Here is a 20,434-nt window from a genome sequence, read left to right as displayed (position 1 = left end):
AGCCTCAGTTTCCTGTTCTTAGCTGACAGGAGGGGCATGTGGTGTGGTCTTCTGCTCCTGTAGCCCATCTGCTTCAAGGTTCGATGTGTTGTGCATTCAGAAATGGTATTCTGTATACCTTGGTTGTAACAAGTGGTTATTTGAGTTTACTGTTGCCTTTCTATCATCTCTGACCAGTCTGCCCATTCTCCTCTGACATCAACAAGGCATTTTAGTCCACACAACTGCCACTCACTGGATATTTTCTCTTTTTCAGACCATTCTCTGTAAACCTTAGAGATGGTTATGTGTGTGAAAATGCCAGTAGATCAACAGTTTTTAAATACGTAGACCAACCCATCTGTTACCAACAACCGTGCCATGTTCAAAGTCACTTAAATCCCCTCTCTTCCCTATTCTGATGCTCGGTTTGAAATTCAGTAAGTGGTCTTCATCATATCTAGATGCCTAAATGCATTGAGTCGGTGCCATGTGATTGGCTGATTAGCAATTTGTGTTACCACAAATGTTTGTTTGGGGTTCTGAGTAAACCTGGTTTTAAAGTAGTTAAATAAGACTGGTGTAACTGATGGTATCTTGCAGAGGTGCATAATTCTTTCTATGTGCATCAAGGATATTTGCATTTGCTTAGCTGTCAAGTAGCAATAAAGCATTCTACTGTACAACCCAGCTGGTGATTACATTACTTTTACAGTCATGCAATAAATAAACAATGTAGTAAGGATTATATATAAAAGTGGAGAATATGCTGTTTTATTGTAGTATTGTTTTTGATAATCAAATCCTTTTTTTCTCTTTTAGCTTCTGATGACCCACCAAGGCCCACATTCGATTCATTGCTTTCTAGAGATATGGCAGGCTATATGCCAGCAAGGGCAGATTTCATAGAGGTAAATGTGACTAATAGTATTGTAGGTTATGGATAGCAAAATATCCCATTACTAATCCACACCAATATATGGCTTGCTATGTATGGTGAGTTTGGTGTGCGTTTTCTGCAGATCACCTTGTGCTTCCTCAGTGCTGCTTATCTGAAATACTTGTGTTGCTGTATGACTCCATACACCTAACCTGAGCGCTCCAAGGCAGCCTTAACTCAGTTTGGACTGTGCTAAAACCAGGCTGGGCACCAACCAGGCAGATGATCAAAGGGAAATTATAATGACTTTGGGTCAGTTTTAGTTTGGTTGCTTATTTATTGTTTTTGACCTTTAAACTATTTTATTTCTGTTTTTGTTTCTACATATACAATGGTTGTTTTACAAATACATGATAGACTGCTTAGAGTACTATGGCCAGTGCACATAGCACTTGATCCTATTTAAAGAGGAAGTAAACCCTGATGAGTTTACTTCCTCTTTTTTTCCCTGCAAAGGTAAAGCATAATGGACTACTATGCATCGCATAGTAGCCCATTATGTGTCACTTACCTGACACAGGAGCCAGCGAAGTCGCCGCTGTCCCCTGTAGTCCGCCGCATCCATCTTGCTGGTGGCGTCTCGCAGCTCCGCCGCTGTCATTCGGCGAAGCCGCGATGACGTCACTCCCGCGCATGCGCACGGGAGTCGACAAGTGCGGCAGCTCCATTCTTGGAACTGCCGCGCTCAGTGCGCCTGCGCGCCGCTGTCTACGGCGCATGCGCCGTAGACAGCGGTGCCTGTTTTCGGGCAAATATCTCCTAAACCATATAGGTTTAGGAGATATTGCTTGGACCTACAGGTAAGCCTTAATCTAGGCTTACCTGTAGGTCAAAGTGGTTTGTAAGGGTTTACAACCACTTTAAATCTGCCATGTGATTTTGGAAATAAAACAACATTTTTCATTTTGCAGCCCTGTTTATTTTGAAGCTCTGTGCTCTCCCTCCTTACTCTGCATCCCTCCATCTACTCTATGTGAAGCCCTGTGCCTCTCGTCTATGCAGAGTTAGAGGCAATGATAGAATCCTCTCCTTTGTTCAGCGAGCTCCGATTGCAGTGGTGAAAGCTGACCACACTGCTTAGCAGCCACCTGGCAGGTTTTAGTGGGAGCAAGTGGTATGTGCGTTTGGCCACCTGGAAAATTCAAGAACACTTCAAACCTTCTTGGGATACCGCTTTTTTTAAACCATTGTACACTTCCTAATGTTTTCATTGTGTTAGCTAGGTATTAGTATAGTTACACATTATTCCCTGTGCTGTTTGGTTGTTTTTACCTTGTATTGATGGACTCGCATGTTGTGGCTGAAGTTTGTAAGTGTCATGGCTGATTAATTCCCCTATAGTAATGTTTTGCTACAGACTGTCTCTAATGGCCAAAGGGCAAGACAACTTCCCTTTCTAATGTATGACATGTAACCCTTGTTGTTGCACATCAAAAATGTGGGAGTGCTGATGTGATTTAAAAAAAGTATCTTCCGAGCAGTGTCTGTAAATGGGTACAAACAAGGCCAAGGATAAATCCAAGGGAAAAACCAAGCTTAACTTACTGACCAGCCTGCAGACAACCAAATAACCTAACAGTATGCGTTAAAAGTAGGTGTTTAGTCTGCACACATTTGCAAATGCATGTGTAAGCCACAGAGCCTCATCAAGGCACACTGTTTATCTGTGGTACCTACCGTATATACTCGAGTATAGGTCGATCCGAATATAAGCCGAGGCCCCTAATTTACCACAAAAAAACTGGGAAAACGTATTGACTCGTGTATAAGCCGAGGGTGAGACATGCAGCAGCTACTGTTACAGCTTAAAAGAGTGGAAAAGAGGGTCAACAATGCCCATCTGCAGCTGCATACTTCCCTGTGTCCATCCCTGTGTCCCATCCATCCCTGTGTCCCGTCCATCCCTGTGTCCATCGCAGCCTACCTGTGCCAATCTGCAACCTCTGTGTGCCATGCCGCACCTCTCCTCCTCGCCTGACAGACGGCGGCCATTCCACTGTTCAAAAGCCGCGCCTCTCTGTCTGTGATAGGCGGAACACTCAATTTCCCAGCAGTCAGTGTTCCGCCTATCACGGACATCCTCTCATCCTCGTCCGTAGTATGAGAATGAGCGGATGTCCGTGATAGGCGGAACACTGACTGCTGGGAAATTGAGTGTTCCGCCTATCAGACAGGGAGGCGCGGCTTTTGAATAGTGGAATGGCCGCCGTCTGCCTACCTGATCTGCGTGACTCAAGTATAAGCCGAGGGGGGCACTTTCAGCCTAAAAAAAGGGGCTGAAAATCTCGGCTTATACTCAAGTATATACGGTAACACTAACTTATAAGTGTCCCCACAGTGGAGGCACATGCATTCTGATGGATAGGTGAAAGCAGGTGGACTTAAGGAGAACCACCCCTTCTTATAGGTACAGGGGCACACTGAACACCCAGTATATAGCACAATGGCTGCAAAGGTGTCAGTGTGTTGGCCGACCAAAAAACACGACAGCGATACAAAAACGATGCCACTTTCTCCCATCTATAGCTGGCTATTGCAGTAAGAACATTGGAAGGCTAATGGCTACAAACAAGGCCAAGGAGCCAGCTATAGTTGGGAGCAAATGGCGTCTTTTTTTTCTGTCACTGTCGTGGTTTCTTTATATTACATCACGGGACACAGAGCACCATAGTATTTACAATGTGGGTATATAGGCACCTTCAGGTGATGGACTCTGGTATACTCAATACAGGAATTTCACTCCCTATATAACCCCTCCTCCTACCAGGAGTACCTCAGTTTTTTTGCCAGTGTCTAAGGTGTTGGTCACGAGTGAAAATGTCCTCTGAGAAGCTCCACTGGAGGGATCCTTGCTGGATTTAAACACCCTCCATAGACCAGATCCATCTAAAGTACTACTGAGGCCAAGGTGGATGGTACCCGGGCCTCGTATAGGAAGCACAAGGTTTTGCCTGTAACACCTTTCTTTGCAGGACTGGGCCCCGGAACGCAGGCCTTTTTTGTCCTGCTTACATTACCTAAAGTTTTTCTTGGAGGGGTGCTAATACAGGTCCAAGGGAGTGGAACCCCGATAAAAAGGGACCTGGTCCTTGAAGGTTTGCCAACGCAGCCCGCCGTGATGGGTGAAGTTTGGATCTGTCTGTTACAGCAGTATCCTGCAGCGAGGAAAAGGTAAGGGAAGAAGCCTAGGAACTGTAAAAAGTCCACCTGTGTTTTTTTCTTCCATGAGTAAAATGTTGTCATGCCTTAAAGTTTCCACTAGGGGAGTAAATGCATCTACCTTACTACGTTGCTTCTCAGTCAGCTCTGTGTCCCACCTTAACAGCATGTGTGTGGTCTCAGCAAGCCGGGGGGGGGGGGGATTCCTCATCCAGAACAAAGCAGCATGTTCATTTTTCCCCCCTGGGCGAAGGGAGGCTCGACAGTAGTTTGTACCCACTCCCTCCCAGTGGCAGCTTTCTTTTGTTGTTGTTTTTTAATCCCCTACAGGTGGATGAGCTTATAAAAAAAAGACACCACAAAAGTACCAAAAATTCCACCCCCAGGCACTGGGAACTCCAGCCATGCCTCCACACTGTCAGCCTCGCCTGAAATACCAGATATGGCAAGCCAGGGTGAGTCATTGGAACCAATTGGGGGTGCAGCTGCTTCTCACATCTCAGCCCCTGTATACGTGACTGAAGATGCATTTTCCTCCACCCTGCAGGGCCTAGAAGGAAGATTAGGGGCTTTAATCGCATCCTCCATCCAAAAGGATAGGAAGCGTTTTAGATCCCCCTCCCCCACCTCAGACCTGTTACCAAGGGAACAGTGGTACAGGATGAGGTGCTACCCTCAGGCGATCAGGAGGAAAAACAAACCGATTACTCCTCTGCGGTAGATGAACCTTTTTCAGCCTCGCAATCTGAGAAATTGCTGGTACGATCTATTACGGAGATGGTTCATTCCACTTTCATGCTACCCCTAAAGGAGTCTGCTGAAAGTTCAGTTTCTTCCTTGGGTTCCTTAAAACCTTCACAGCCTTTGCATGCGTTTCCTGTCCATGCATTACTAGATCAGCTTATTTATGCTGAATGAGATCACCCAGATAAGCATTTTCTACCTCCAAAGAGATTCTCAGTCCTCTATCCCATAGAGGAGAAATTCACCAAAAGATGGAATATACCAGCAGTTGACGTTGCAATTTCCATTGTGAATAAAAGTCTAACTTGTCCAGTAGACAATGCACAAATGCTTAAGGATCCAACAGATAAAAGATTGGAATTCCTGTTAAAATCCTCTTTTTCCTTGGCAGGTGCCATTACTCAGCGTGCAGTCGCTGCAATAAGCATCTGTCAGTCCCTAAAGGACCAGTTTAGACAGGCCCTTAAGGAGGTTCCTGCCCAACAAGCCCGGGATTTGGCAGAGCTACAAAAAGCATTATGTTTTGCCATAGACTCCATGAAAGATTCTATTCACCAGGCGTCCCGCCTTGCGCTTGTGCTAGTACACATGCTTAGGATCCTGAAGTTCAAAAAATTGGTCAGCCAAAGCACCATGCAAAAGGCTCCTGACTGGTTTTCCTTTTCATGGGGAGTGGCTATTTGAGGATGATTTGGACAAATACATCCAAATGATTTCTAGTGGGAAAATTACTCTTTTGCCAGTGAAAAGAAAGTATAAAAGGCAGTCATTTAAGCGGACTCTTTCTCCTGTGCCAGGGGCATACTCCTCTAGGCAGTGATGACGACCTCCGCCGTCAGACTCTAGAGGAAAGCCTCAGGGTCAGGCCTAGGCACAAAAGAAGTCCTGGGGGTGGAAACCTGCAAAGCAGAATTCTAAAGCCTCATTATGAAGGGCCCCCCCTCCAGAGTTGGGGGGAGACTTCTGCAGTTCTCATAAGTCTGGCAAGAGGAAATTCAGGACAGATGGGTCATCTCCACGGTGTCTCTAGGGTACAAACTAGAATTTCGGGAGTTTCCACCATCTAATTTTCTGAGGTCAGATGTTACCCAAAGATCCAGGGAAAAGACAATCTCTGGCTCAGGGGGTTATACAAATCCCCACAGAAGAGCAAGGTTTGGGGTTTTATTCAAATCTCTTTACAGTACCAAAACCGAATGGAGATGTCAGACCCATTCTAGATCTAAAGAATCTGTCAGTTCCCGAAGATCCGCTCCTTTCGCATGAAGTTTATCAAGTCAGTTGTTTCTATCCTACAAGGAGGAGAACTTCTGTTGTCTATTGACATCAGGGGTGCATATCTGCATGTCCCTATATTTCCTGCTCGCCAAAGGTTTCTGTGGTTCGAGGTAGAACAGCAGCATTTTCAGTTGGTAGCCTTGCCATTCGGCCTAGCTACAGCACCCCGTTGTGCATAGAAGTGCTGACCCCAGCTCTAGCCAGGTTAAGGGCACAGATCATAACAGTCTTGTCGTACTTAGATGATCTATTCCTAATAGACCAGTTGGTGGCTCGTTTGGAGCAAAGTGTGCGCATTACAACAAATTACCTGGAAATTCTGGGTTGGATTCTCAACCTAGAGAAGTCTTCCTTAAAGTGGAAGTAAACCCATCGATTTAAACAGTTAAAAAAAAAAAGGCCGGGTATGCTAACTGCACGTTGGCTGTGCTCTCAGCCAAACTATCAAACCATCCAATGGCTGGTGTCATAACGAATCACATGTGCAGCACCATAGCAGTTAAAGATTAAACAGAAGCAAAGATGGCAGCTTCCTTGGCTGAAAACGATAAGGGAGTTTACTTCCACTTTAAACCCGCTCAGGCAAAAATCAACTCCATAAGAGTTGGTCAGGTCGAAAAGAGATCCCTCCATTTGCCTTTGCATGAGGTTGTTAGGAAAGATGGTGGCTTCATTCGAAGCGGTTCCTTATGCCCAGTTCCATTCGAGACTGTTATAAAACAGTATCCTGTCTGCTTGGAACAAAAAGATTCAAGCTTTAGACTTGCAAATGTGGCTGTCCCCAAGGGTGTCCCAAAGCCTCAGTTGGTAGTTACTAACCCAGAATCTGCTGAAAGGAAAATCAGACCAGTTATCTGGAAGGTGGTAACGACAAACACCAGCCTTTCAGGCTGGGGAGCAGAGAAGAAAACTGTCCAGAGACAGTGGTCAAGAACCGAAAAAGCCTTGCCCATCAACATTCCAGAGATTCGGGCAGTGCGTCTGGCTCTGAACGCCTGGACTTTCAGGTTATGGGATTGTCCTGTCAGGATCCAATCCAACAATGTGGCAGCTGTGGCTTATATCAATCACCAAGGGTGCACCAAGAGCCTTGCAACACAGACAGAGGTGAACCATATTCTAACTTGGGCAGAAAGGACTGTTCGGTGCCTGTCGACAGTCTTCAATCCGGGAATAGAGAATTGGCAGGCGGACTACCTGAGTTGCCAGCAGTTATTCCCAGAGGAATTGTACCTTCACCCTGACATTTTTTGGGCTCTTTGCCAAAGATGGGGGTCTCTGGATGTAGATCTTCTGGCATCCAGATCCAACATGAAGTTAGTCAACTTTGTGTCCAGGACAAGGGATCTACTCACATGCGGAACAGATATGTTGGTGACCCCTTGGGATCAGTTCTCACTGATTTATACATTCCCCCTATTCAGTTGCTGCCACCACTTCTTTGCAGGATCAAGCTGGAAAGAAAGCCGGTAATTCTGGTAGCCCCAGCATGGCCCAGAAGGTCCTGGTATGCAGAAATCATAAAGATGGCGTGGAGGATCCATGGTCCCTTCCACTACGTCCAGACCTACTTTCACAGGGGCCGCTATTCCATCCTACCTTACGAACACTAAATTTAACAACTTGGCTATTGAAACCCACATTCTGAAGAAACATGGGCTTTCCAGGTCAGTTATCTCTACCTTGATTAATGCAAGGAAGCAAGCTTCCAGATTTATATATTGTAGAGTCTGGAGGGCTTATGTTTCCTGGTGTGAATCCAAGGATTGGCACCCTCAGAGGTATATCATAGGCAGAATTCTTGCCTTTCTACAATTAGGGGTAGAAATGAGCTTGACCTTGAGTACTATTAAGGGCCAAGTCTCAGCTTTATCGGTCTTATTTCAAAGACTACTTGCTTCACATTCTTTAGTCCGTGGGTTTTATGCAAGGGGTGATGCGGCTTAATCTGCCAGTTAGATCACCTTTAAACCCTTGGGAATGGAACTTTGTTTTGTCAGGGTTACAAAAATAGCCATTTGAACCAATACAGTACATTTCCTTAGTCCTTCTGACAAGAAAATTTGTATTTTTATGTCCTCAGCAAGGAGGGTTTTGGAAAATGGCTGCTCTTTCTTGTAAAGAGCCAGACTTGATTATTCATGAAGACAGAGGGGTGTTGCGCCCTCGTCCAGGTTTTCTACCAAAAGTGGTCTCAGGTTTCCACCCGAACCAAGATATTGTCCTGCCATTGTTTTTTCCAAAACCATGTTCCAGAGAAAAGAAGTCACTACATTGTCTTGATGTGGTGAGAGTGGTCAAAGTCTATTTAAAGACAACTGCTCAGATATGGAAGACAGATGTCTTATTTATACTGCCAGAGGGTCCTCAGAAAGGACACGCAGCGTTGAAATCCACTGTCGCTAAGTGGATTCGGCAAGTTATTATTTGGACAAGACCCCCGAAGTCGGAAGAAGAGGCCGACGGCTAGGAAGAAAGCCAGGCTTCTCCGCTAGCAAAAGAGCTAGCAGAAGATAGCGGAGGAGTCCGACGAGAAGACCCCCGAAGACAAAAGACCCCCGGAGCTGTGCAATAAACAATTTTTACCCTGTGTTTTTTTTTTTTTTACTTTTTTTCACAGGTGAATGGGTAGGGGTACATTGTACCCCACACTCATTCACATAGGGTGGAGGGCCAGTATCAGGGGGCCCCCTTATTAAAGGGGGCTCCCGGATTCCGATAAGCCCCCCGCCCGCAGACCCCGACAACCAACGGGCAGGGTTGTCGGGAAGAGGCCCTTGTCCTCATCAACATGCGCGGCCCCCCCTTCCCCAAGGCACCCCCCATGTTGAGGACACGCGGCCTGGTACGGCTCAGGAGGGGGGCCGCTCGCTCGTCCCCCCCTTTCCTGGCCGGCCGCTTAGCGTGCTCGGACAAGGGTCTGATGTGGACCTGGGGGAACCCCCACGCCGATTTTTTCGGCGTTGGGGTTCCCCTTTAATTCCATACCAGGTGGCGGGGCCAGCGATGTCTCCTTCGCGGGCCCCGCCTACCTGGAGACCCGCTCGAAATGAGCGGACTTTCCTCCGCATGTGTGGGCGAGTCCGTTCATTTCAAAAGTAGGGCGGATAGTACGGCGGACTTAGTATGCCATATTAGTCCGCTGAAAAAGTGCCGTGTGTGGGCAAGTAGCCCGTTCGGAAAGTCGGACGGACAGTCTGGCGGGAAGTCTGCCAGACTAAGTCCGTCGGATAGTCCGCTACGTGTGTACGCGGCATAAGAAGCCATGAGGATATCGCCTTTGGGTGCAGTGTGCTGCAAGCAGCAGTATAGGTCCCCAAGTCTGGGGGTTCCCTATGGGTTGTCTCTCTCTCTCTCTCTCTCTCTCTCCCCTCAAATAGCATTGCTATGGGACGTCCTACATAGTAAACACTATGGTGCTCTGTGTCCCGTGATGTATGATAAAGAAAATAGGATTTTTATAACGGCTTGCCTGTAAAATCCTTTTCTTGGAGTACATCACGGAACCCAGAGGTCCTGCCCCTCTTTCTGGGGTTTAAGCATATTGCTTTGCTGCAAAAACTGAGGTAATCCTGGTAGGGGTTATATAGGAAATGAACTTTGGGCATTGGGTATACCAGTGTCCGTCACCTGAAGTTGCCTATATACCCACATAGTAAATACTATGGTGCTATGTGTCCCGTGATGTACTCCAAGAAAAGGATTTTACAGGTAAGCTGTTATAAAAATCCTATTTTTTGGTCAGGCAACACACTGACACCCATTGTGCTATATGCTGGGTGTTCAGTGTGACCCTGTACCTTTTTAAGAAGGGGTCAGCTCCCTTCAGTCCACCTATCCATCAGAATGCATGTGCCTCCACTGTGGGGACGCTTATAAGTTAGTGTTGGGTACCACAGATACCAAGGTGCCTTGATGAAGCTCTGTGGCTTACACATGCATTTGTGTAAGCCATGTGTGCAGACTAAACTCCTGCTTTTAACACATACTGTTAGGTTATTTGGTTGTCTGCGGGCTAGTCGTTAAGTTGAGCTTGGTTTTTCCCTTGGCCTTGTTTGTACCTGTTATTAGCCTTCCAATATTCTTACTGCGATAGCCAGCTATAGATGGGAGCAAGTGGCGTCTTTTTGTTTCACTGTGTCTGTAAATGCTCTGCCTGCTTCTGACAGGTAGATCTAATTGATGTGTAGCTAGCTCTCACCTGCAGATCTCTAGACTGAGACTGGATTGTGGAATATTTAGTTTCCTTACAGTAACTGTTAGTTCTCAGACTACAGACAGTGGTCATGTATTGATCTGTGCAACGCCCTGCCACATACCTTATGATTAAATACAAACAGAAACTTCTGGCAAAGGAATGTTACGAATTCATTCGTGCAGGTAGGAAGGTTTATAATGCCTTTGAGTTCTGTAATCAAGATGATTCTCACATGAAATAATTAAACAGAGACCCTGTAAAGCATGAACAAGAGCCCACCTGTTGGCTCAAACAGTCAAAAAATATTTTTAAATCAATTTTTTTCTCTTTTTGTAGTGTTGACCATAATACATAAAGAATGCAACTGTTAAATAGCAATACATACTTCTTGTAAATGTGCAGAGCAATTCATTCAAATGTATTCTCATCTATAGAATAATTGCATTTCTGTGGGTGTCTTGTTGGCAGTGATAAAGTTTTGCGTAAGAAACTGGAAGCTGCTGACAGCATTCATATTCTTTAATTAAAGTTTTCTATTTTATGCCCAACAGGAGTTTGATAATTATGCTGAGTGGGATTTAAGAGATATTGATTTTGTTGAAGATGATTCAGATGTTTTGCATGGTAAGCATTTTTTGTACAAGAGATTGCAGTGTTTCTTTTTTTTTTTGGGCTTTCTGTAAAAAAAGTCATCCGTCTTGAATATTATAGACTGCAGCTGTGCTCAGTAATTATCAGATGATGAAAATGTTGTCTGCTTATTGGGATTCAGTCAAAGCTACATAGTCTATTTAAAACCATTTGGTTACTGAGGCTCAATAGACAGTGCCCATGGTAGTAAGTGACACTTATGAGTAAATTTTACTTTTTTCACACAACTTTCACCCAATATTCACACATTTTTTAATTGAATTTAACTGGAAAACGTTTATATCCTAGATAAATGTAGTGGGAATCTTAAAACATTTATTTATAAATAGCACAGTGGGGTGGTGATTAGAACTTTCACCTAGCAGCAACAAAGGTCGCTGGTTCGAATCTCGACCACGACACCATTTGCCTGGAGTTTGCATGTTCTCCCTGTGCAGATTTCCTCTGGGAACTCCAGTTTCCTCCCACACTCTAAAGACATGCTGGTAGGTTAATCGGATCCTGTCTAAATTGACCCTAGTATGTATGAATGAATGTTAGCCCACGTACACACGGTCGGAGATTTCCACAACCAAATCTGTCGGATTTTGTCCGTCAGATTTAGTCTGACTGATTGTGTCCGAAACTGTTGCATACACACGGTCGGCCTAAGTTGTCGAAAAATCCAATCTTTCAGAACGTGATGACGTAATTTCGTTACGATGGGACTACATTCAGGCTAGTAGCCAATAGCTTTGATGTAGGAATTTGATCTGAGCATGCGTGGCACTTGGTCCGATCAAAATTCTCTACACATGATCGGATTACATCCGACCGGCCCAGCTGGTCGGGAAATATTTCCAACATGTTGGAAAATTGGGTCCGACGGAGATTCGGACGGAATCAGTCCGATGCATACCACACACAGTCGGATTATCTGACGACACGGTCCGATGAGACGCATTCCGACGGATTCTCCGACCGTGTGTACGCGGCATTAGGGACCTTAGATTGTAAGCTTCTTGAGGGCAGGGACTGGTGTGAATGTTGTATAGCCCTGTCAATTTACGCAGCACTTTACAAATACATTTAATTACCTGAAATAATAAATAGCCCTGATGTCAGAGTACTGTAGCAAAGAAACGCTAACTCAGGAAGGGGAATAGAGTAGGCTAGTAAATGTAATAGAAGGTATTTGCTTGTATAGTTTAAAACTGAATAAAGATTCACTTTAAATATTGTGCAGGACTGCAGAAATGGAAGGCTGTTATACTGAGACTGAACAGCCCTATATAAATATTATTTTGCATTTTAAATTGTAACTTCGAGAGAGTGACAATTTTAAAATAGATTTCTAAAAAAAAAGTAGCTTCAGTTGTTTCTCATATTTATTGTATTATTTTAATGATATATTTTCACATATTTTATATTTTACTTATTATTATTATTTTTTTTTAATGTTTAGCTTTGAAAATTTCTGTTGTGGATATTTATCACTCAAGACTAAAGGAGCGACAGAGAAGGAAAAGGTAATGTGACTGAAAGTTGTTATAATTGTACTCTCTTACTAACCAGGCCCTTTTCTAAATTATTTTTGTTTTTATTTGGACTTTTTTTTGCCATATTTTAAATACTTATCTTAAATTGATTGTAAACGATCACCTTGTAAAACAACCCATTCAGTTTAAAGTTGAAATGAAAGGAAAACATTTGTGTATAGGTATAAAACATTTTTTTATAAATACCTTTTTTTTTAAGTGATCACATTCCCTCTGTTCTCAGCTGCATACGAGTTAGACATCTTCAATACTGTCCATTTTTTTTAAAGGCAGATTTAATATTAGTGGAATGACACTTTAAGACAGACTGCAGTTCTCAAACAGCGTGTTTGCAACAATGTTGAACAATTACCTTGATTCTCTAGTTTTTACTCTGGCCTAATGTTTGGGATTATTGTTCTAGTGAAAGTTGCCATTTTTTTTTTTAAGAGACAGAGACAGGTTCTGTTGTAGTTGTTCCATGTACTTTGTACTATATATTCTACCCTTGGATTAAAAACAGCACCACAGGATAAAGCCACCAAAACCAAAACAAAAATGTCTTAATGTTTCAAACAATTGACAAATTACAACTTCAGAAAAACGCACCATGCCTCTTACTAAAAACCTTGAACTGTCTTCTTTCCCAAAAAGGGTCATTTGGGGATATTTGTGCTGTCCTGGCATTTTTGGGTCTCAAGAAATGAAATGGGCCCAGTAAATCAAGTTTGATTAAAGCGGTTGTATACTCTTTTTGATCTTTACCTACAGGTAAGCCTATAATCAGGCATACCTGTACGTAAAAAGAATATCTCCTAAACATGCACCGATCAGGAGATATTCACCCTGCATGCAGCCGCTGATGTCATGCCGGAATTTCAGAGCTTCTTTCCGGCACTGAGGGCTCCTGCGCACATGTGTGATAGTGACGTTATCACAGCTCCGGCCACTCACAGCGACGGAGCCCGCAAACCCAGGAGAAACGCCGGGGGAACATGTCAGCCCCCTCAGCGGTGCCCGTGCACTGCAGCAGGGGCTTTGTTTTATGGTATTTTATAATGTGCTAGTATGCAGTTCATATTAGCACATTATGCCATTGTCTTGCAGTTTTTTTTTTTTTTTGGGGGGGGGGGGGGTTCCAGCGGTTTACTACCAATTTAATTGGTAGAGATCCAAGTTTCATATGGGTATGCATGGCCATGTAATTGTCATTCAAAGTGTGACAGTGCTGAAAATTGGACTGGGCAGGTAGGGGATGAAAGTATTGAAGCAATTTAATAAATAAGCTATGATAAATTTGCCTGTCTCCTATTAGGCCTCATTCTCATGAGGCGGATCCCCTTACATGGAGTCCGCCAGCTCAGCGAGAGATCTCTCCGTTGATCGCCGATGAGCCAGGGGATGACACTCACTGAGAGGGCAGGGGCTTGTCCAGCGACGCTGGTTTCTATGGAGAGTTTGAATCAAAACGGACAGCATGTCTGTTTTCATCAGATCTCATCCGATCCACCAGCAATGGATCTGAACGTAGGGCCATCCATCTGCTTTTAGCGGTCTGGACCGGGTTGGATGTCAGCAGACATGTCACCGCTGACATCTGTCGCTCCATAGACTAGCATGGAGCGCCCGTTCAGGTCCGCTGTCAAAACTGACAGGCGGATCTGAACGGTCCGACAAGTGTGAAAGGGGCCTTACACAGTAAAACCAAAAAGCTGTGTCCCATCAATTTGCAAAACCATTTCTCACAACAAAACCAGGTCAATTTTATCATTTCTGACAAACTCAAGCCATATTTTTGGATGGTTATTATGCTGCGGTAGCATCTGCTTTGTTGGTTGAACCATCATTGCCTCCTTAAACACGCAAACACTTGGATATTTACTTCTTTCTCAGTGTATCAGTGTTTGAAAATTGTGGCACACACTTCCCCCCTTTCAGTGCAACTTCAAGTGCGCTTTGCGCTTGTAGTGTGCACTTGCAGTGCAAAGTGGATTTGCCTTTCATAAATAACCCACATTATCTCTTTCTGTTTTCTAATGCTTTTGTTGTAATAATTTATTTGTTTATTTGTTGCTCTACTCATTACAATTTTTACATTGTTATGTACTCATCCTGTTCATAAATCAATATGTTTAGCTTTATTGCTATTTGCATATTATACCACCATCTTTGTATGTACTTAATTTCTGAATCTTTGCTATATTTAAAAAAATAAACAAACTTGACAAGAAAATTGTGGCATACAGGCCTTATCCAGCTAACCAGGTGCAAAACATCATGGATGAACAAGTCAAAATGTACAGACTCCGTTTCATGTAACATGAAATTATTCTAAAACACAAATCATGCAAGCATATCTATCGAGAGATCTAAAATGAAATAAACCTAAGAAAAAGCCTTTATTTTATGCTCATTTGTGACTTGAAGAAAGTTTTCTATTCGTTTTGTACCTGTTTTCCTGTGACATTCTTGACTTTTTTTTGTTGTTGATCATTCTAGGATTATAAGAGAACATGGCCTTATAAATCTGAGGAAGTTTCAAAGTAAGCAGTTTGTCTTTGTTTACACTCCAGCTTGTAGGCTATAACTGAAGCTACCACTACTGCACAGTGTCATATTTCTAGTCACATGCGTACATTACAGATTCTTTAAATACATTTTCTGCCTTTGTTTAGTTTTGGAAAGAAGATATTCCAAAGATATACAAGAGCTGTATGAAACGATGAGAAGATTTGCCAGGATTTTGGGAGCCACTAACCATGATCGATTTTTAGAAAGCCATGCATGTAAGTTTTTACGGCCTAATTTACATTGGTTATTATTTTATAGAAATTTCGGGGTTCTGTGTATATTCTAAGATTTAGAACTTCACTCCAGAAATGTTAATAATGCTGATCCCCACTTAGAATTCCCTTTTCTCTCCTCATCAAGCACACACTTATGAAGCCAACTTTTTGTGTTATGCTGTGCCCAAGGATCCTCTAACCTAGAATATATAATTGGGGAGTCTGCCAAGGAGAAAATGATACCTTGGCATTTTCTGAAGGAAGTTGGTACTTGATATGTGTATTTCAACTGTGTATTTAGCTGTTTGATAGTGCTGCTGTAAGACCCCATTCAATAGGATAGCTCTTCTTGATTCTAGTATTAATTTCAAACATTGTAAGGAGTAGAAAAACAACATGGCAAGTGCACCACTGCATACATGTGTACTTTTTCTCTGCTAGTTGGTCACCAAGGGTACAAACAAAAGGGCATATTTCCTAATAGGACAGAGTATGGTGAAACAATTCACTAAGAATTATAGTATGAATATTTGCGCTAATCTAACTATGTAACTCCGAAAATGGAAATTAAACATGGAAAAAAAATGTACAACATAAACCCTCCTATTGTTTTCAGCCAAGAAAGCTGCCGTGTTTAATCTTCAACTGCCACGATTGCGGCACATGTGATCAGTTATGACACCAGCCATTGGGTGGCTTGATAGTTTTGGTTGAGAGCACAACCAATGTGACAGCTAGTATTCCTGGTATGCTGGGAATGTAACTGTTTTCTGAAAGTGTTATTTCCGATTTAAATACCACAAGTTAATTTTTTTTTTTGCCATATTTAATGTGTGTGTTTGCACTTAAATTCAACACACCTGGGAGTGAAACATTTAGCAGTGGTATTCCTACCACTACTAAATGTGACCATTCAGCTCAGGGCTGCTGGTTGTTAGAACACAGGTGGGTACCAGCTCCTTAACATCTATGATTCATCACTGCTGTCAGCGGGGATTAAAAAATGGGGGGAAAAAATTGGAAATCTCAGCTTTTAATGGTCACTACAGGTGATGCTCATACCTGAACAACATTTATCTGTGAATGCAAAATTAATATAGGTTTGTTTATTTGCAGTGGAATTTGAGTTGCGCAGGGAAATAAAAAGGCTACAAGAATACCGTAGAGCAGGAATCAAAACATTTCAAAGTAAGCAATCCAGTTTTTGCATTTGTATTCACTAAATATGTTGTTTTCCTAAGGTTTTTAACAAGAATATTCCCAGTTTGTATCTCCCTCTTTAGCCTACTGTCACGAACTATCTTAAAATAAGTTGAACAGGATACTGTGTAAAATCTGCAACAAAACAGAATGCAATGAATTGCAAATCTCATAAATGTTTAAACTGAGAATATGTATCTTTTTAACCTCTTGTCTACTGGGCACTTTTACCCTCTTTCTGGCCAGGCCAATTTTCAGCTTTTAGCACTGTCACAATTTAACAAATGCTACGCTGTACCCATATAAGATTTTTTTTTTTATATAATTTTTTTCACACAAATATAGCTTTCTTTTAGTGGTATATAATCGCCACCAGGTTTTAGATTTTTTGTTAAATGAAAAAAGACTGAACATGTTCAAAAAAACCAAAATGTTTTTCATAGTTTTGTTATAAAATTTTGCAAACCAGGTATTTTTTTTTTCTCCTTCATTGATGAGATTGCACTGATGTGTGATGATGAGGCTACACTGATGGGCACTAATGGGCATTGACAGATGGCACTGATGGCCACTAGTAGGCAGCACTGATTGGCAGCACTGATGGGCACCAATTGACAGCACTGGGGGCCACTGTTGGGACTGCACTGATAATCAGGACACTGATAATCAGTGCCCTGTTTATCGGTGTAGATGTCCTTTTCACACAAGCTGGTTATTGGCTCTCCTCTCCTCATGCTGTCAGCACGAAGAAAAGAAATGTCGATAACCGGCTTGTGTTTACATTGTGATCAGACACAGCTGATTACGTGGTAAAGGGGCGCTGTGATTGGCCTTTTACTCTGATCTGTGATCAGCTGTGTCCTAACGACATAGTGATCACCGAGCGTGCCGCCCCTATGCTACAGCGGCATTATCATGGCAGGATGTCATATGACGCCCTCCCAGAACTGTCCAGGCATGCTGTAGCCAACATGCTGCACTAGGCTGTCGCTAACAAGTGTAGTAGCTGATATGTGCTGTTGCCAGCTTGCATTTTTGTGAATGAAAACATTTTTCCCCAGCTGCAATCATTCACAACACAAGCTGACAGTTTCCTCTCTTTGCTTGCCCCAATTCTTTCTAATTTTGCAAATCTTTTTGAACTGCCTGTAACGCTCCCTCTCCTCCTGCAATGTAACTCAGAACTCTGTCTCCTTTGTTCAGTGTAGTCAGATGGCTAAGCTGGGCTAGATATCTGATACCATAGCTCAGCAACCCTTTCATGAATTTCCACAAGTACTATATGTACTGGCGATCTTTCCTCCTGTAAGTAGGTAAATATCCATGCTCAGTTAAACCTAAACAACTAACAGCCTAATCCAGATACTGGGCACAGAAATGCAAAGAAAAAAATAAATAAAGTGCAGCGCTTGTTCAATAAATAATGGTTAAATAATCACAGTTTTATTTTTCATTTTCAATGCTGTTTGTATTTTAAACGCTATCTGTACATTGGAGACTCGGTGGAGTCCTTTTTACAGCATCTGACTTTATGCAATAAAGAAAAAAAATTCTGGTGTTAAAACATATCACACAATTCGGAGCACTTTTTATTTTGCATGAGCCTTCATGCTGGCAAATGTTTGGGAAGCTTAACAATTGTCACCAAAAGGAAAGTGAGAAGAAATCCAAACCTGCTTTGTTTTGAAGGGAGGTGTTCCCACTGGTACACAGCAGGGGTTTTAACTAGTCCCTACTTAATCCAAAACCCCAAAAACTTTTTTATATATATTTCAAAACCCTTTTAATCAAAATATACATGAGAAGTTGGGGAACATATACACCCAACATTTTAATTCTCTTATGCAAAAATATATTGCATACACAATGACTTGCTGTGTGACTTGACTTTTCTGCTTGTCGGTGCATGAGTAAGAGTTTGTTGTTACATCTATACGTTATTTTTACCTGAGTCCAGTATGAATGGCTGACACAATTTAGTATTTGCTTGATTTGTTACATGTTATTATCTATGTAAGAAATTACTGGTAATACCACACAAAGTGGAAAAATACCTCATGTGATTATCACTAGCAAATTAGCCAGTTGTAACCTACACAGTTTGTATACGGTGAATTAAAAATTTGCATATTTTGAAACAGGTTCCAAAATATACGATCATTTGAAAAAGACACGCGAAGAAGAGCGTTTGAAGAGAACCATGCTTTCTGAAGTCCTACAGTATGTTCATGATGGCAATGCCTGTCAACAATGGCTTAAGCGACAAGCCGCTATGTAAGTTTACAATGGTTGTATACTTGCATGTATTTTTGTATTGCCTTAAACCATGTTAACATACCACCTAGATATTATTACTAAAATAAGCGTCATGGTTTATGATTATGTATTGCAACTTTTTTTTGCCAGTTAAAATTCAACTTTTAAATTCTTCAGAAATCCATACTTTTTTCTTGTCCCTTTTGGGAGACACAGGAAATATACTCTCCTACTACCAGCAAGCCTCAGTGTTTTGCTAGTGTCCTAGGGGGTGGACATCTTTTTCTTCAGCTCTGCTGTGTAAAAGACATGTTTGTTAGCACCATTTTTCTTCAACATTTATTTTACTCAATCAAGCCTCTTCTACACTGCTGGTCTCCCCAATTGCAGAAATCCATTGTGGCTAATCTCCGTTTGGATTTTAGAGTGCTACTTCCAGACCTACTGGATGCGATCATCAAACACTGGTTCCACATAGCGTGCACTCCAGATCCCATTCTGCTAAAAAGTGAGCCAGCGCTTGCCCTGCCTCTGAACACTCTGTGAGTGGGCCGGTCAACTCAAGCATAGTGAGCAACTTCAAGTACATAGGTTGCTGGGTGCCTTTGGAATTCACAGTTTCCTACTAGTTATCATTAAAGGAGTTAATGTTGTGGGACTGAATTGTCACAAATGCACACATTCAGGAAACCATTAGAAACTGCAGTCTGTTACTGATGCCCATCTGCAGTGACTTTGATTGCCTCCAGTCATTCAATCCTCACCCTGCCAGACCTGGCTGGGTTTTGTGAGTACCTGAGATGTTGCCTTGTGCCCTAAGCTATATGTCGCTTTACTGCCACATGATCGCAACGTGTCTGATTCAAGACACGGGATAGTCCCACTGTACCACCTCACAAACTACTTATGCCTTTGGTGCTGCTTACTGCACACCTACTGATTTGGCTGACATCTGCCGACATGAATTCTGTTGCCCACTGCTCCTGTATATCTTATCTTTGGTACCTTCCTTAGCTTTGTCAGGTATGACTGGTCTCTCTACCCTCTCCGCTGAGGTTTTTAATACAGTCATGCAAGACTCTATGGTCTAAATCAGTTTTTTGCTGACTCTGACCACAGAGGGCAAAAGCGGGCTCCCTCACTTTCCCTTACAGATTCGGAATCTGATCTTTCTCTGGTCTCTGAGTTTAGACTCGGGGGGATGGTGCATGGGCGTCTGCACCATAGGGCAAGGGGGGGTCAACTGCCCCCCCTTGGAATTGGAAGAGTGTTGAAGTCAGAGTGAAAACCCTTGCCCCCTGTGTTGCAATGGCCACCTCCGCAGCAGCCGTGGACTTTTTGTTTTTCAAAGTCTGCTGCTGGCCTGGGGGCTGGGGCTGCTCTGTCTTTTCTGACTACACATCTGTCCCTCTCTCCTCACCCCCGACCCGAGCATCGGATTGGCTCTGCCACTCGGGCCTCTGCTTAACATCACCATGACCTGGCTGTTCCGTGATTGGCTGCTGCCTTAGCCTGCCTCTGCCTGTGTAAATGTATGTTGTGCCTATGTCAATCCAGCCGGTGCAGAGCCAGCTCCTCCCACAGGTCACAGGAGCGTGGCGTGCAGTGGCCGAGATGACAGAGAATACACTGCCTGGCTGCCAATGCCTGTCCTGGGCCTATCGCTGAAGAACCACAGGTAACAGCAGTGTCTGTGCCATGATACCACTGTGTAAATCTTTTTGTA

General features: G+C 43.1%; 1 protein-coding gene across 2 annotated transcripts in view; it reads left to right on the top strand.

The window, feature by feature from the left end:
* Positions 1–20,434, top strand: part of TADA2A (transcriptional adaptor 2A) — a 70,104-nt gene that overhangs the window by 29,512 nt on the left and 20,158 nt on the right. For both annotated transcript variants that reach the window (XM_077481397.1, XM_077481396.1), the window contains exons 6-12: positions 802–890; positions 10,850–10,922; positions 12,394–12,457; positions 14,966–15,009; positions 15,142–15,252; positions 16,369–16,440; positions 18,594–18,726. In XM_077481397.1, coding sequence (XP_077337523.1) covers positions 802–890; positions 10,850–10,922; positions 12,394–12,457; positions 14,966–15,009; positions 15,142–15,252; positions 16,369–16,440; positions 18,594–18,726 — 586 coding nt within the window. The remainder of the gene's footprint in view (positions 1–801; positions 891–10,849; positions 10,923–12,393; positions 12,458–14,965; positions 15,010–15,141; positions 15,253–16,368; positions 16,441–18,593; positions 18,727–20,434) is intronic.

The sequence above is a fragment of the Lithobates pipiens genome, unplaced genomic scaffold (assembly GCF_037356315.1).
Source record: "Lithobates pipiens isolate NorthernLeopardFrog02 unplaced genomic scaffold, aLitPip1_a1.2 Scaffold_16, whole genome shotgun sequence".
In the NCBI taxonomy this organism is placed as follows: Eukaryota; Metazoa; Chordata; class Amphibia; order Anura; family Ranidae; genus Lithobates; species Lithobates pipiens.
Note: the sequence above shows the minus strand (reverse complement) of the source record. Positions and strands in the feature narration are given on the sequence as shown.